The 17,789-nt window shown below is 46.0% G+C and overlaps 1 protein-coding gene across 1 annotated transcript in view; it reads right to left on the bottom strand.

Annotated features, from left to right (window-relative positions):
- LOC146072469 (sodium/nucleoside cotransporter 2-like) overlaps positions 1-17,327 on the bottom strand; it is a 67,150-nt gene extending 49,823 nt beyond the window's left edge. The window contains exons 1-4 of the mRNA XM_083179697.1: positions 17,243-17,327; positions 13,216-13,277; positions 9,375-9,460; positions 8,275-8,366 (exon numbers count right to left, since the gene is read on the bottom strand). Coding sequence (XP_083035823.1) covers positions 8,275-8,366; positions 9,375-9,460; positions 13,216-13,272 — 235 coding nt within the window. The 5' untranslated portion in view covers positions 13,273-13,277; positions 17,243-17,327. The remainder of the gene's footprint in view (positions 1-8,274; positions 8,367-9,374; positions 9,461-13,215; positions 13,278-17,242) is intronic.
- Positions 17,328-17,789: the final 462 nt, after the last annotated feature.

Genomic DNA, 17,789 nt, shown 5'->3' with positions numbered 1-17,789 from the left:
TGCAAACTATATATGAATTGAACACCCTCATCCCCAATGGACTCAACTCCGATTTTGAAATTAAGTGGTTTCTATAAGTCTTGTTCTCCATCACTATGTTATACATTCTCTTTCCGCTTAAACTAATTTTGTGTATTTGATCGTTATTTTTGCGATATAGATATACCGATATTTTGGCTGTGAAATTCGGAGACTGGTCGCCTAGCAACCTGGGTATACAAAGCAAGAAACCAGGAAGAAATGCGGGATGACGCAGGAGAGATAGAAAGATCTGCTCCCGTAATGACACGAGCCGGAAGTGACGTATCGGCTAAATACTCCCGGCATAAACAACATGCTGGGGATCCTGCATCAAATTAGTTGCTAGGTGACGCGGAGACCGGATATGACGCCGCGGCAACCAGCGCTCTGCTGCGCCAGAGGCTGGTGTTGCCTTGGATACCCTGGACGCCCGTCGGAACGGGTCTACAGGAAGCCCGCGCCTCAGTAGAGGATTGTGGGACTTGTAGTTTTACGTTCTGATTAGAAGTCCGGCTGAGGCGCGGGAATCAGGACAGTATTTAAACAGCTTGTGTGCAAGGATCAGGACACCTTGAGAAAGTCCTGTAAAGGAAGAAACGCGTTGGTGACCTGCACAGAAGCCACCTAAGGATTCGGAGGACCGGAGGAGACCCACTCAGAAGTGCCCAGCAGCGTTTACCCTGATGTGTGAGATCTCATGCAATTGTGGAACTGCTTTGTTGTCAGTTCCATAGGATCCGGTAATTACAACCTCCATTCATTTAAGGACTCACTAAAGCTATTCATCTGAGATAGTTTGCATTTTTAATGTCATTTTTTAACACTGCCTGTGTCTCAAAAATGATGTGCTTTTATTATTAAAGTGTGCTGTATTGTTTTAAACGTACTTCACTATTGTATGTACCATTTCTTTCCCATTTTTCTACATGCTGTATGGGAGGAACCCTGGTACTGAGCAAAACTCCAAGCGCTGGCTAAGTCTTATTCCATTTTTTGTATGTTGGTCATCGATGATTTGAAATCATTGATGGTCGATGGGCATCCATAGAACTGGAGGAGGGTGGGGTGGGGAACAGTATGCAGCTCCCGGCAGTGGGTGAGCATCTCCTCGCACTCGGAGGGAGTATGGGGGTGTATGAGAGCAGGAGGCTGTATAATAGTGGTATGTGGGCAAGACATTGATAAAAGTTGTGTCGCTGGTGCAGAGGACCGTGGGGAACCTGCAGCGCAGCAGCCAGGGACGGATTTCCCACCTAGGGGCGGCACCTGCTTGTGGTGGTACAGGATCCCCCATTCTCACGGGGGTATGTGAAAAGCAGGAGTAGGGTCGCGGGGCTCTGCTGGGGGGAATTGCCGGAAAGGGGTCAGGGGGGGTCTGCAAACTGCAGGAGGGGGGGTGCGGGGATCTGCGATTAACGGGAGGGTGCAGGGGTCTGCATATTGCGGGGGGGTGCGGGGGGGCCTTGAATCGCTGGAAGGGGGGTTCCGCAAATTACAGGAGGGGGGTTGTGGGGGTCAGTGAATTGCGGGAGGAGGGTTTGTGGGGGTCCGTGAATCGCGGGAGGGGTGCGCGGGGTGCCGTGAATGAAGGGAGGGGGGTGCGGGGTCCGCGAATCGCGGGAGGGGGGCGCGGGGGGGTCATGAATTGCGGGAGGGGGGTTGTGGGGGGCCGCAAATCGCGGGAGGGGAGGTGCGGGGGGTGCTGTGAATTGTGGGAGGGGTGTGTGAATTGCAGGGGGTGAGTCAGTGTCTCTTCCTACTGGGTGGGAGTTAGGGTGCATGAGAGCAGGAGGCTGGGCTATGAGGCATGATAGGGGTATGTGGGCAACACAGCGTCAGCGACTCACCAGTGGTGGAAGTTACGGTTCAGGAGAGCAGGAAGCTGGGTAGTGATATCGGTGTGTGCGCATACAGGGGACCAAAGAGGAGGGTGGGGGACACTGTGCAGCTTCTGCCAGTGGGTGAGGGTCCAGCGTGGCAGCACAGGAGTACAGGACGGTGCCCCTGAGTCAGTGTCTCCTCCTACTGGGTGGGAGTTAGGGTGCATGAGAGCAGGAGGCTGGGTGGTAAAGCATGATAGGAGAATGTGGGCAACACAGGGTGAGCGGGTCCCCACTGGCGGAAGTTACGGGGCAGGAGAACAGGAGGCAGGGCAGTGATAGAGGTGTGTGGGCATGAGGGGCAGTAAAAGTTTTTGGCTGTTGCAGAGTAGGGATGGGCATTGGTGCAGATGCCATTGATGGTTGGCATTGATGGCGATTTTGCACCCTGCCATCGATAGTAGTAACATATTACTTGGATAACCATCGATTGTTGTAGCTATCGATGGTCATCCATTATATCTGACTGAATAGGCCGTGGGTCAATCAGAACTCGGTGGCGGGACTTCCGGGTGTGGGGGGGCGGAGCTATGCTCCGTGTCCCGGCACCTTAAAAAAATTTGAAACTTGATCGGTTCTCCTTTGACATTGATGTAGGGAAACCATCTGGGTCTCCCACATCGATGGCAAAAGTATTCAACATCGGCCATAAACCATCGATGATTTAAAATCATTGATGGTCGATGGGCATCCCTAGAACTGGAAGAGGGTGGGGGACAGTATGCAGCTCCCGGCAGTGGGTGAGCATCTCCTCCCACTGGGAGGGAGTGAGGGTGCATGAGAGCAGGAGGCTGTATAATAGTGGTATGTGGGCAAGACATTGATAAAAGTTGTGGTGCTGGTGCAGAGGACCATGGGGACACTTCTGGCAGTGGGGGAACCTGCAGCGCGGCAGCTAGGGCCGGATTTCCCACCTAGGGGCGGCAGCTGCTTGTGGCGGTACAGGATCCCTCATTCTCACGGGGGTATGTGAAATGCGGGTGCGGGGTCGCGGGAGTCCGCTGGGGGATTCTTGGAAGGGGGTAAGGGGGGTCTGCAAATTGCGGGAGGGGGGGTGCGGGGATCTGGGATAGCGGGAGGGGGCGGGGGTCCGCAAATTGCGGGAAGGGGCGTGGGGGTGCCGTGAATCGCCGGGGAGGAGGGTGTCGCAGGGGGTGCTGCGGGAGGGGGGGGTCGTGGGGGGGCCTACGAATTGCGGGAGGGGGGGTCGCGGGGGGGTTGCGGGGGGGTCGCGGGGAGCTCGCGGGGGGCCCGCGGTTTGCGGGAGGTCACAGGTGGCCCGCAAATCGTGGGAGGGGGGGTCACGGGTGTCTGGGGGGGTGCTGGCAGAGGGGGGGTGCGGGATTAATGGTGGCTGTGGAGAAATGGTGGATGGTTGGCGTGTACTGTAGCCCTGGCTGGGCGGGGGGGGGTGATGTCAAAGGGGTGGGGTGAGTAGAACACTGGTCTTTCCCTTAGGGGGGCGGGTTTGTGTATAACGCTGGGCAGGAACGTTATATACACAGATCTGGCTAAATATATAAGAGATGTTTTTTTTTATACACAGTAGGGTTATATTATTTTTTTGTAGTATTCTGTGATATTTTGTGTTACATGTACTTTTAAGGTATTGTGGGGGACATTTACCAAAATGGATTCGTAGAAAAAAGGTGTATTCGTAGGGAGAAATACACCTTTTTTTTACGAATCTGTATTTTCGGGATTTACAATCCCAAAAATACAACAATTCGTAGTCCTAAAGATGGAACATTCGTATTTGTATTTACAAATACGAATGTCTACACCATCGATAGGATACGACAGAAATCACCATTTAAAAGAATGGTGGTTCCTGATGTACTAAGCAGCCGTACTGATAATACGGCTGCTTAGTGGTATGAAACACCCACGCAAATACGACAGGAAAATAGAACACCATTTTCCTGTTCTATTTGCTTTAAGCCTGCACGGATCAGTCAGATCTGTGCAGGCTTCAGTGTAAAAAAAAGAAAAATTAAATTTAAAAAAAAAAAAAAAACGGCGTGGGGTCCCCCCCCACAGCCGAAACCAGCACCAGGCTGAAGGAGCCGGGGCCGGTAATTAAAAATCAGGGGTTCCCCGACTTTTAACAACCAGCCCCAGGCTCCAGGTCCGGGGCTGGTTCCCAAAATACGGGGGACAAAATGACAAGGGGTCCCCCGTATTTTAAGAACCAGCCCCAGGCACAACCAGCCAGCAGGGTAATGTCACAGCCGGGGGACACTTATGATATAAGGTCCCGCGGCCAAAACATTAACCCTACCGACCAGTCAGCCTGGCCAGGGGCCCTGGGGGAGTGGGGACCCCCCCAATGAAGGGGTCCCCCCCCCTCCAGGACTTACCTGACCAGGCTGAAGCCTGGTACTGTCCCCGATGCCCCTGGGCGGTGGGCATCGGGCTGATTCAAGTGTAAAAAATAGATGAAACTATTGTTTTTTACTGTGGCACTACAAGTGCCAGCAAGCTGGGACTTGGAGAACCACAAGTCCCAGCCTGCTGGGCATTAAAGGGCCCGCTGGAACTTGTAGTTCCACAGTTAAAAAAATAGTACACAAAACACACTGACACACATTTAAAATAAAACTTTAATACATACAAAGCCCACACATACTAATACCTATCTTCTTTCCGTAGGTAGCCCTGGTCCTGTGTCGTCTTCTGGTCCTGTGTCGTCTTCTGCCTCCATGTCAACGTCGCTGTCCATGTCGGCGATGGCGTCCCCGTCCGGATCCGACGAAATCCATGGAGGAAGCTGTGGAAGGAAACCATACTCACCTGTCCCAGCGCGACGTAGTCCAGGTAAGTGTCTTGGCAAAAAATCAAACCGACACCCCGAAACCAGCCCGGACAGCTGAGCCGCACGGTACTGTGTGTACATCGTGCGGCTCCGCCCCCGAATGCCGCTATTGGCCGCCTTGCGGCCTAGCGGCTCCTGATTGGCAAGGCATGCTGGGATTTGCTGGGATTTGTAGTTTCACAACATCTGGAGGGCCACAGTTTGAAGATCCATGCATTGGAACGTAACAAAGAACCCTCTTTGCCGCAATACAAAACAATGAACAATTAGGTGCCTCTTCTTATAGGATAAAAATCAAGTCCTTCATATTAACAATACTCCAAGTAATATCTATCAATGATATTAAAATCATTTGACTGACAGACAGGGAATATTCCTGAGTGGAACCTCTGCGTTTCATGAGCGTGCTCACAAAAATGGTGGGTGTTTCCATAGAAATACTGGGTGGGCACCAGCGAACGCAGGCATTCCCCTGCCTTCTCAGGGGTGGCGCATAACCTCTGAGCCTGCTCCGATTTTGCATTGCTACAAGCAATCATCAAGTGACTCCTGGGTAAAGCCGTAGTTGCTAGCGCTGGGCAGAGGAGAAATCATTTGGTGTAAGTAACCATTGAATGGTTGTGTATTGAATGGCTGTGTACGGATGAGTACCTGTACTCATCCGTTCACAGCCCTGCACGGCCAGAGGGGGGCGGTGGGGGGGAGGGGCATGCGCTCACTGGGGCAGCGTTTACCTGGCTAGGCTCCGGACATATGCAGCCCAGCAAACAGGTCTGAATTGGCCCCTAGATGCGACTTCCCACTCTGAACTGTTGTGGGAGTGCTATACAGCATTTTTTGGCTAAGGGTCCTGCACCAGATAGTAAAAATCATTTTGATAAACTCTTACAATTAACATGGAGTATAATAAATACATCAGATAATCAAGAGATCCAATGTGATTACAAGTGTACATTGTCAATAAAGACTTTAATGCAAATACATCGGATAATCAAGAGATCCAGTGGCGGATCCACTAAGGGGCAATTAGGGGCGGTCGCCCCGGGGGCACCCACACATCGGGGGCCCTCACACTCAGCGCGCCCCTGGGGTCCGGGCAGCGTGGAGTGGGTCCCTGCAGTGGCTGGGCAGTCAACAGCGGGGTCCCTGCAGTGGACGGGAACTAGTTCCCATCTGCCGCAGGGACCCCGCCACTGCCCATCCGCCGCAGCGTGTGAAGCATTGCAGCAGTGCTGGGAGATAGATTCCATGTTCTCCCACTCACCTGCCAGCCCCGCATCTCCCGGCTGCCCTACTCTCTTGTCACACTGTCTCCAGGGGGACCTACCCCGCTCTCCCCGCCTGATCACCCCAGGCGCCATGAAGAGGCCATGCCGGTGCAGCACCTCCGACTCTGATGGGCAGCAAGAATAAATGCTCCCGTTAGTGTTGCAGAGGGGGGAGGGGGGGGGTGAGAGGAGGGGGCCCCCACAGTTTTTGTTGTCCAGGGCCCCCACAGACCTTAATCTGCCCCTGAAGAGATCCAAGATGATTACAAGTTTGCATTGCCAATAAAGACATTAATGCATGAAAACATTGTTTTAGTAGTCATTGATCAACATCTTATGACTTAAGAAAATGACCCAAAAAAACAACAACAACTTGAGAGTGTATTATAGGGTAATGAGTGGATCTGCAGATAAAGCTTGTGTCATATACCATAAACCAAAAGCCATTATTTTTAATAATATCATTTATATTTTAATTGTATACAAAAACAGAATTGATTGATCTTCAACTGCATGACCGCTAAGTCCTTCCATGAATGAAATGGTTAATATCCCTTGATTTGAAAATTAGACTATACATTTGATTTTCAATAAACTGACGGCAAAGTTTTTCGACACATGGTTGCCATATGTTCGAACCTTATCCCCTCCCTTACATACCTCTTGGTACCTTCTAGGATCATTGAGTACTGATCCCTCTTTTTAGAATAGAGTATAATAAACACTGCCTGATTTTAGTTATTATTATATTATAATTTTATTTATAAGGCGCCACGAGTGTTTCGCAGCGCCGTACAAAGGAACAATACAGGGAGACAAAGCTTGGCGTAACATTGAATAAGTAATAAAGGGGCAGATGTATTAAGCCTTAACAAGAGATAAAAACAAGGATGATAAAGAGAGATAAATGTCCAGCCAATCAGCTCCTTACTGACTTTTTTCAAACACAGCCTGTAACATGGCAGTTAGCAGGTGATTGGCAGGACATTTATCTCTCCTTATCACCCTTGCATTTATCTCTTGTTAAGTCTTAATACATCTGCCCCAATAATACAGTACAAATAAAGAGTGCCACAGATCAATTCACATTACAGCTTAAATGTAAGTAGTGAGGACTCAATCAACATACAACTAGAGGCTTGAGGCCAATGATGTAGATGAGTATGCAGACGAAGATGGTCACTGAGTGTTGCAGTATAGGAGAGCTGTGAGTGAAATGTGAAGAGAAGTGGGCTTTGACAACAGGAGGGAAGAGGGCCCTGCTCGGAGGAGCTTACAGTCTAGTAGGAAGGGGAGACAGACAGATTACAAGAGGTGCAAGCAAGTGGGTGGTGGTTAGATAGCAGGATGTAAACAGGCAAGGGGTTGGAGAACCAGCTGGTTTATGCAGTGGAAGGGTATGCTTTGATGAATAGGTGAGTTTTCAGTGCCCGTTGAAGCTTTGCAAGGTCGGGGAGAGTCTAATGGAGCGAGGGAGTGCGTTCCACTGAAGGGGTGCAGCACGGTCAAAGTCATGTACTCTAGCATGGGAAGCAGTGATCAGGGTGGAGGAGAGACGACAGTCGTAAGCTGACCGTAGAGGGCGGGAGGGTGTATGAATGGAGATGAGGTTAGAGATATATGGAGCAATGGAATTAGAGATGGCCCTGTATGTGAGTCTGAGGTGTTTGAAGAGGATTCTGTAGGGGAATGGGAGCCAGTGCAGATTTTGTTGAAGGGGAGTGGCAGAATTAGAGCGGTGGGAGAGGAAGATAAGCCTGGCTGCAGCGTTGAGGACAGATTGGAGAGGAGCGAGTTGGGATCGAGCTAGGCCGGTGAGGAGAGCATTACAGTAGTCAAGCCGTGAGATGGCCAATGAGTGGATGATCAGCTTAGCTGCACTCTGTGAGAGAAAGGGCCTGATGCGAGCAATAGTTAGCCCCTGCTATATTATTGTACTTGTACTCTGTCATTGTAATTACATTTATTGTCCTGTTGCATTATATGTTACTGTCTTGAATGGTATTTAATGTACTTTTTAAACGTTACATTTTTGTATTGTAAAGATTTTTCCTGTCAGTAAAAAAACATTTTGAAAAAAATAAATCAGATTTTCAAACCTGAATTAAATTATATTTGTATATCTTTAACAAGCTTCCTCTATCATTTGTTGACAAAGGGATTAAATATAAATGACGCAAACAAACAGATCTTACATTCCTTGGCAACGCTGTGTTATTCACCACATTTTAGGAAACAGATGACATCACATGCAGTAAAATGATGTACTAAAGTTATAGGATGAGATTACCTGCACAAAGGACTCCAATAACAATGTATTTGAGTATACGGGAATGCTTCTTGATACGATCTGCAACTTCATCAAATGGTTTGGCTACTTTGCTAGGATCAGATTCAAAACAGAAAAATAATTTAACACCAAAGTACTAATGTATGTCAATCACAGGAGCTGATAATTATACATTGAGTCAGGTTTGTATATTACTTGGATGTTTTTGTCTTGTTTCTATTGAATTGTCATGTCCTGTCTAGTCTGTATTGTACATATCAAGATGGAGATGACTTAAGTAGATCAGTCATTGGGCCGAAATGTAGGAGCAGAGAAGCTACTCATTGTGAGTCCACAGGAATCAATTAGATTGTCTGTGAATATATGCAAATGAGTTTCAAGGTAAGGAGGCTGCACAAACTAATAATAGTTATGACATCACTGCTCAGTCTATTGTCTATTTCCATCAGTAAAATACTTTGGGGGTGCTACTAATCAATTGTCATCAAAAACAATACAAAATAGACCAGTGACTTAAGCTAAAGATAGTCCTGGTGCAAAACTACTGGGTACTTGTGTAGTTTCACGGCGCTAGCATGGCGCCGTGCTACTTCCGGGTTCTACGCTCACCACAAACTATGTTAAAAAAAGTAACTTAACTCCATGCCAACATGGACAGTTCATACCTCCACTATCCATGTTGGCATGGAGTTGATTTTAAATAGCGTGGCGAGTGTAGCGAGCCACCGAGCCCGCAGCGTGGGCGAGCGCAGCGAGCCCCGCAAGGCGCCGTGAAACTACACAAGTACCAACTTCTGTCTTGACTTAGTAACGTGTTTAATTCATTAAGGGATCGCTGCAAGTAATGAGAGGCATGATTTATACTTACCTCAGCTGACATAACATTCCTATCCTGACTCGCTATATACATTACATTGCAAATATGACAAATAATAAAACTGGTTGATCGAGATCAAACTCAAATACGTATTTTAACCTATTTATCATACTGGAACATACTCGTTGTGACCAACACAGTGACCCATTAGGAATTTTCTTGAAGTTTGAAAATGATACCACTAATAGGAATGGGGAAACATTTTCCAATGTACCATGCTCACCTTATAAACTTTGACTTTGTTTCACTTTGGTTTCTGTTAACTCCTACATCATCATAAAAGCCATCTGGTTTGCCGTAATCTGGTTCCTTAAAATTATAGTCAAGGCATGAGAATAATAACATATATTTTGTCTGCTTTTATACATTAATCCAAAAGAAGCACAGATCATAGGGCCTGATTCAGACCCGCGGACTGTGGGAAAAAAGCCGCTACCCAGACAAAAAAGAGAATGCCCCTTGCTAAATTGCAAATGGATCACTAATCGCTATCTACTCGTAAATCACTTTGCAATTCCCAAAACATTGAACAGTTTTGCCGTTTGTGCAATTGTGAGTATGTCTGAAGCTTCCACTAATCTGCAAATGATATAGGCTGGAAGTGGTCATCGTCAACGTTACAGTCCCCCCTCAAAAACACCTGGGCACGCCTGCATTTTTTCAAAACTATTTTATGAGGAGAGCTCCCGCACCAGCTTAGGTAGATAATTTATGGACTGTCCTTACTCCACTGTTTTTATTAATTTGGGATTAGTACCCTTTGTTAGTTTAGGTTCATGGAGGTGCAACCCTTGACTTTTAGTAAGATCACTGTATTAAATTGTGTGTACATTGTATGATAGAACCATGTATTGAAGGAGAAATATCTTAAAACAAATTAGCGTGTTACAGGTCCCCACTGTTACTTGATAATCTGTGCAGGACGGGCAGAGGGAGAGTGTGAGCGGCGCTATAGCAGTGCTGAAAAGCCGGCTCACAGACTCTCCGTGACACTGCCCACCTCCGCAGTCAAGAGGAGATAAACATAGCCAGCTACGGTACCTGCGACAGAAGGACTGGGCATATCCAAGTCCCAGTCGCAGTCACGAAGCACCCAAGGTGGCTGAGACTGTATGCTGTGAAGCCTGTGAGCTGCAGCTAACAGAAACCGGAGGACGGCAATAAGTAAATAAATAAATAAAAGCCGCTAATTCCCCTGGGGGGACTTGTATAAAGTGCTACACCCATTTTTGTGGAAATTCATTATAAACACACAAAAGCTACATACTGCAGAGCTCTATGTTAAATGAATTAACAATATCTGCAAGAAATTGTATAACCAATCAAAAGATTGTATGGTGTGTATGCTAATGTGAAATTGTACAACTCCACAAAAATGATACATTTGTAAACTCCTTAAAGATACATTGGTATCATAATAATAACAGAGTGACATACACTATCTCTGTGCCTGATTAAAAATTGCACTGACTACAAAAGAATATAAAACATCAGAGACACACGGAGAAGAGTGGTGCACATCATAAATGTATTGATTTCTCTGACAGCAATCTACAAAAACACACAGGGACATCATATTCCTGCAAATAGAAGATTTAATTAGACAGTGGTCCGACACTATTTTAAACAATACTTATTCTAATCTTCTTATCTTTGTCACATCTGTCGTTTTATATTTAAAAAAAAAATCACCTTTTTATCTGCAAGAATTCATTAAAGGTTATATTTTATCTAATATTAGAAAGGACGCCCAGTGCACCCTACTATACTTTATTTTCTTGTGTGGTTGTGGATTTTTCAAACACACCCAGAAGAAGGCGAGTTTCTGCCCCCAAACGCTGGTTTTCTGTTTTCATCAAATTGCGACTACTGCGATCAGACTGCGACTACATAACGGTCAGGAATTTTGATGCTATGCGCAGTCGTGCCAAAATCAGTCGAATTGTGAAATTGATGATTAGTGATCAGGTCTGAATAAGGCCGATAGTGCTGTGTGTGTAAATTCTGGGAGGGTGAAGGATTTTGAGGCAGAAATATATATCATATACAGAGGCATATAAAGAGAAGAGGAGGTCTGTGTGCAGTTTCCTTCTGGCCCCCTCCTCTCTGGGTGTGGTATGACACACCGACAGTCGGGATTCCGACAGTCATTACTCCGACGTCAGAATCCTGACTGCACAGCGGGAGGAGCACAATGAAGCCCCTTGCGGGCTCGCTGCACCCGCCGCGCTGTGGAACCCCACAAGGGAGCAGTCGGGATTCAGCCATCCGGCACCCTCCTCTCTTGCCAGCAGCGCTGCACTGAGCACTAGTAGTCTACTGCATATTATGGACCTTATTCCAGTCCATTCACTACCCTGCGCATTCGGCCCACCTGCATTCCCATGGGAACGCCCAGTGTTTTCATGTGGACACCCATAAAAAGCTGGGTGCTCCCATGGTCAAGTCCCCTTTCCGCCCCTGGGCCTCCCTCCCCACAACAAACGGCTTGGCGAGTATGTAACTCACCAAAGCTGTTCAAGTCAGGGTTTGTACATGCGCTGAAATGTACATACGCAAACTGCGACCATCGGGGCTGGGGCCAAAATCAGCCCCTATGTGGTGTGCGTGTGCGTTTTCTCCTTTTTTTGGCATATGTGTGTGTTTTCTCATCAGTGTCTATGCATGTGGTACAGACCATAGCTTTTGGGCTGAACAGTATCTCCATAAGTGCTGGACATGCCCCTACACAGAAGAAATGAGTGTGTTTCTTGAGAATACACCCCCTTTGGGTGACCATGCCCCTTTTCCTTTCATCAGTGCAAACCTTGGTGTACAATTTTTACACCAAAATCCTGGATCCAACCCAGTATTTGGAACATGGTTCCAAGCCAGGTCGGATCTGGGATTTGCTCCGTTTACACTGCTGTGCTGACCTGCAGTATAAATGGGGGCGGTGCTTGGAGATTACATCATCTCCATGCGCCAGAACTGATGATCGATGCGCTGGGGCCTGGGACTGCCGCACTGGGGTCAAGCCCAGCACGATGGTAAGCTGCCCCCAGCCCCCATGCACCCCCCCCCCAGCCCCCGGGTAGGGGGTCAGGACCAGGGTAGGATTCGCAGGGAAATGGATCCAGCTTTTTTATCAGCTACCCCTTTTACACTGACGCTGACCCGGATCCACCCTGGGTGTTTGCAAACCCCCCCCCTACACACACACACACACTTATTCTGGTTCACTTCCAAAAGCACATTCACTCTCAGATGGACAAAACCATGTGCACTGCAGGTGGGGCAGATGTAATATGTGCAGAGAGAGTTCGAATTGGGTGGGGTTTGTACTTTCTCTGCACAGAAACAAAATAACACCCAAATGTAACTATCTCTGCACATGTTACATCTGCCCCACCTGAAGTGCACATGGTTTTGTCCATCTGAGAGTGAATTTGCCTTTACGAGTGAACCAGAATAACCCTCTAAAACAGTGGCTTTTTTTGCAAAATTGTCAAAAGAATTAAATCAGTGTCTGCGATTTCTTAAATTCTGTTAGATAACTGACAGCAATGTATTTAATGTTTCTCTCTCCATTGTTTTATACCTCCCACATCTACACTTATCCAATCAGACCACAATTTACTAAGAAGTTTCGAATTAGCATAGACCATGTATCCAGTCCCTAAGGAAACATAATATAGCTGAGTGATTATAATATAGAAAGTGGGGGAAATTTATGCCACCATTAAAGGTAGGCTTTTGAAGCTTATATCTTTTTTTTTTTAAGTTGGAGGGTAGATAGCCAAGATATAGCTGCCACTTGATATGCAACCAAACAACATGTTTTTCTATGCAAAGCTGCATCAACATACATAGGGGTATTCAATGTTCTGACAGCGATCTATGACGATGAGCAGTGCCGTTAGCTCGCAGTCAGAGTGTTCAACGCACTTACCCTTCACTCACCATTTCCACCTAACTGGAAACAGCGAGTGTGGCCATTAAAATGGCAGGTCTCACCACAAAATGCAACTGACTCGCTGCAATGCTGCAATGCTGACCACAGTGTAGATGTGAAGATTACTTACCCCTTCAGAAAAACCTTCATTTGAAATTCCATTATTGTTTGTCTGTGACATTTCCATGCCTGCTGCAGACGGAAACAAAGTATAACATTACTCTACTCTGCAGTGACAGAAGCTTTTAGCATAACTCCCGCAGTGGGACCTTTGCAGGCACGCGGAATTTGGAGGGGGTGGCCTCATGGTGAGGGGGTATGGCCTTCAAATCACATCACATGTGCGAGGCCACGCCTCCGTTTTGACACTGTTGGCCCCAGGTGGGAACGTCCCCAAAAAACAGGACATTCCTGTGGAAAGCGGGACAGTTGGGAGGTTTTCTTTTAGTAATATAGACATTTCATTTTTACTGCAAAATATTATTACAACAATGGACAAGATTATACATATATGTTAAAAAAAACCATCATCATGACATAAAAATGACAGTGGGAAACTTAATGATCACAATAAAAATCACAAAATCATTAAATCATCTTAATGCTTAGAAAACTATTAAATGTAAAGATGGGGCAGTTCATTTTTACTTTTATTATTTTCTTTTTGCACCATACAGAACATCATGCCCCATTTAGATATACATCATACTATCAAATTGGTATCCGGATGATAGGTAGATAATCAAAATGTCAACAGCAGAGCTTTAATTAGTCATTTTGGTGCCATTTACCTGAAACGAGAATGTATATTATATATATATATATACGGGTAGCTGTGGTTCCTAAATAGTGGCTGGCTCCTTCCGTGGATCCGTCCGGACGGCGCATGCGGGATCCATGGACGGAGCCAGCCACTATTTAGGTAAGCCTACTATTCATTGTATATGTTCTCACCACAGCACCTTGATAAAAAAAGCCTGCAGGCTTTTGAAACGTCGGTCACCTACACCGCTTGTCTCCTGTCCTTATTTCCGAGTGCCACCACCCCCCCCCCCGCATCTTATATATATATATATATATATATATATGTATGGGTCAGTCCGGCACTCTCCCTGGGGGTGTTCAGCTGCCACGGTGCCCTCTCGTGCAAATAGTATAACAATAATCCAATGGGCAAGCAGAGGCACTCAGGAGGACTTGGTGAAAAAAAGCAGACTAAAGTTTGCTTTTTTTCACCAAGTCCTCCTGAGTGCCTCTGCTTGTCCATTGGATTATTGTTATATATATATATATATATATATATATATATATATATATATATATATATACACACATACATACATACATATATACCTCACACATATGGATTGTACAGAGAATATATCAGTCATTCACACCAGTCCCTTGCCCAGTGGAACTCAAGCCCCACTCACATAGGGCGACTTCAGCCCTGTACTCATCACACATGCTGTTCGACGTATGCTACACAGTTTCTTGACCCACATGAAGCATGATCTGACTAGATCTTAATTACATTTGGTCAAGATCTGAGCGGGCGATGGCAACGCACAGGGTCACGCATCGCCGTTGCTTGGAGGCATACATATGGAGCAATCCATGATTCATTTCTAAGCGATTTAAACAGATCCTTTAGAAAATGGGCTAAAGGTGCCCTGTGTGTACGCCCCTTTTACACTCTATGGCATATGGGAAGTGTGATAATAGGCCTGATGTGGTTGGAGCTTGGTATGTAGATCCTGCATGTAGCTGCTGCTAGAGAAAACAGATGAGTTACCCCTGATTTTTTATTTATTGTTATTACTAGTTATTTATATAGCGCACACATATTCTGCAGCGCTTTACAGAGAATATATGAACATTCACATCAGGCCCTGCCCCAATGCTTACAATCTATATTCCCTGCCATATGTATTCAAAAGAAAAAGGGTTTTGCAGCACACAAATGGCTAAATTTGTGATTGGCTTGACTTAGATTATAACAGTGTCTGTTCCTATAATATGAAATAGCTGAGTACTAACACATTTAACTGCCTCCCAATGTGCCGCTTTTTCAAAGGTAAGCTTATGTGCCTAATTCAGACCTGATTGCTGCTGAGTAAATTCGCATAACTATTATTTATTAATTAACATTTTCTCATATAGTGCACACATATTCTGCATCGCTTTATTGTTGAACATTCACATCAGTCCCTGCCCCAGTGGAGCTTACAATCTACATTGCCTACCACATGTACACACAGACATTCTAGGATTAATTTTGTTGGAAGCCAATTGACCTACCTGTATATTTTGGGATTGTGGGAGGAAACCGGAGTACCCAAAGTAAACCCACACAAAAACGGGGAAAATTACGCACAGTTACAGCCACTGTGGGAATTGAAACTAAGACCTCAGCGCTGTGAGGCAGTAATGCTAACCATTACACCATCTGTGCTGAGATTGTTTTGATTAAATCTATGGTCCAGAAATGCCAAGGAATCTCACTACATTGACATTTGATCTCTATCAAATCTATTTTTTTGTTTTCATTCAGCTGAATGTGACCATGATCTTTAAAAACAAAAAAATCACCCTGAATTTAATACTCACTTCTTGTCACTGGGATCTTGGATTCTGAGAGTTATCGATGAACTGTGCATGTGGATGGGCCACAATGCATGTGCACGGCACCTGCTAGTGAAGGAATACTGCTACTTTTTTCCTAGCTGTTCACATGGTGATTGACAAAAAGTAGGCATCTGGGGTGGTAACCGGTCGTTTAGTGGGAGTCTTAAGAAAAATGCTAGGCTTGCCCCAAAAAATGCTGGTAGTGTCAGGGAAAATGCAGGCTTGCCCAAGCATTGTACAGGAGGGTGTGTGGCATCAGCTTCCGGCCGGATATGTCTGTATTCATCACAGCTGCCATGTAAGTCCAGGGCTTACCGGCATTTGCGATGAGTGGTGGCCAGTTGAATAATCATTCTATGGTGAGTATCTTGCAACCGGATTTGGACATTTTTCGCTCAGCTGTGAAGTCTTCACTATCCATACATATCCATTCGCACAACATCAATTCACAAGGCAGGATTTCACTAGAGCGGGCCGGTGCACATTTGCTCAGCAGGAATCGGGTTTCAAGCAGCCAATCAACCTACTAGTATGTAGGAGGAAACAGGAGCATGCAAATGTTGAGATTGTTTACCAACATGTTTGTAATGTAATTATCCTCCTTATGCAGCCCATACACTAGATTAAATTTAATCCAACCATCCAACTAGGTTCATTGGACTGAAAATCTGATACTGTAAGGGATCAAATTGTTTAATACAAACAAAATCGTTTAATACAAACAGATACAACTACAACACCTTGTATAAACGACAGTTTTTGTCCATTTCCAGATTTTGGGAGCAAATTGCTGAGTTACAATTTACATTTGCTCCCATCCAGTACAATTCTATCCAATCAACTAGTTGGGTGGTTGGATGAAAGTTGGTCTTCTGTATGGTGTTGACTAACCCCTTGAGTGGTGGGTTTTGCTGGGGCAGAACAAACCTACCAGGGCAGGTTAGTCCTGCCCCAGCAAAACCCACCACAGATCGTAGGAGCCAGCCCCACCTCACCTTCGCTCTGGAGTTTGTACGCCGGAGGCTGTGATCCCCTGCCACCACTGCCCCAGCCACCAGTCACTGCAGTGACCTGAGATGGCAGGCTCGGGGAAGTTCACTGCGACTTGGGCACCTGAACTCTCCCGAGTCCCCCCGAGCTGTCCCGAACATCCCCAAGCCTGCCGCCTACATCATTGTTGTAAACTACATGGCGGCTGGTGGCTGGGGAAGAGGGGGTCAGGGGAGCTCCAGCGTGCTCCGGCATACGATCGCCAGAGCAAAGGTGATGAGGGGGTTGGGGGGAGAGACGGGGAGGGGAGCTCTAGAGGTGGTGCGCCAGTGGTGCACACCCGGACACCACTGGCGCGCACCTATTCCACATTAGTGGCATGCCCGGAAATTTTCCGGGACAGCCCGCTGCGGCAGCACAGCAGAGCCCGGAATATTTCCAGGCATACCACCCAAGGGGTTAATGCTGTTGGGTATAAAGACAAGATAAATCATACTACAGAGTACAGCAAGCTGTGTAGAAGAGTTCCAGGCACTTACTTGTTTAGCTGTATCTTCCTCGTACGGACTGCCAGTCTGTGTATGGATGTTTCACTTGCTGATTTCCTTATTCTCAGCGAATAATCTAAGGAAAGTAGAGCAAATTATAAAACAGCAGCAAAGTCCAAAGCTGTGTCAGCAACTGGAAAAATGCCTGTGTGATTCCCACATACTATAACTCAAATTATAGTAACTCATTCTTAAGAAAGCAACACTTTGATTTACAGTAAGTATGTGTATAATAGTTATCTATCTGTAAAAATAACAACATATTTACCAGCATTGTATGATTCATTTCAATGTTTATAACTGTAATGATTAAAATGCTTTATTTACTGCTCTCAGTGCACTATAGTACTTCTCCTGATAATCTGCCTCTTCCAGCCTATTGTAAATAATAAATAAATCACACCCCATTTAATAATTAATTATATTTTAAATACATAGTAATTGCTATATAATTACAGCAATAAAATGAAAGATAAATACTTATATAATAATGTGTGCCAATTGCACATATGTGCTATAACCCTTAATATCTAATCTT

Source organism: Crinia signifera, chromosome 4 (genome assembly GCF_055691185.1).
Source record: "Crinia signifera chromosome 4, ASM5569118v1, whole genome shotgun sequence".
Taxonomy (NCBI): domain Eukaryota; kingdom Metazoa; phylum Chordata; class Amphibia; order Anura; family Myobatrachidae; genus Crinia; species Crinia signifera.
This window is presented reverse-complemented; position numbering and strand designations above follow the sequence as displayed.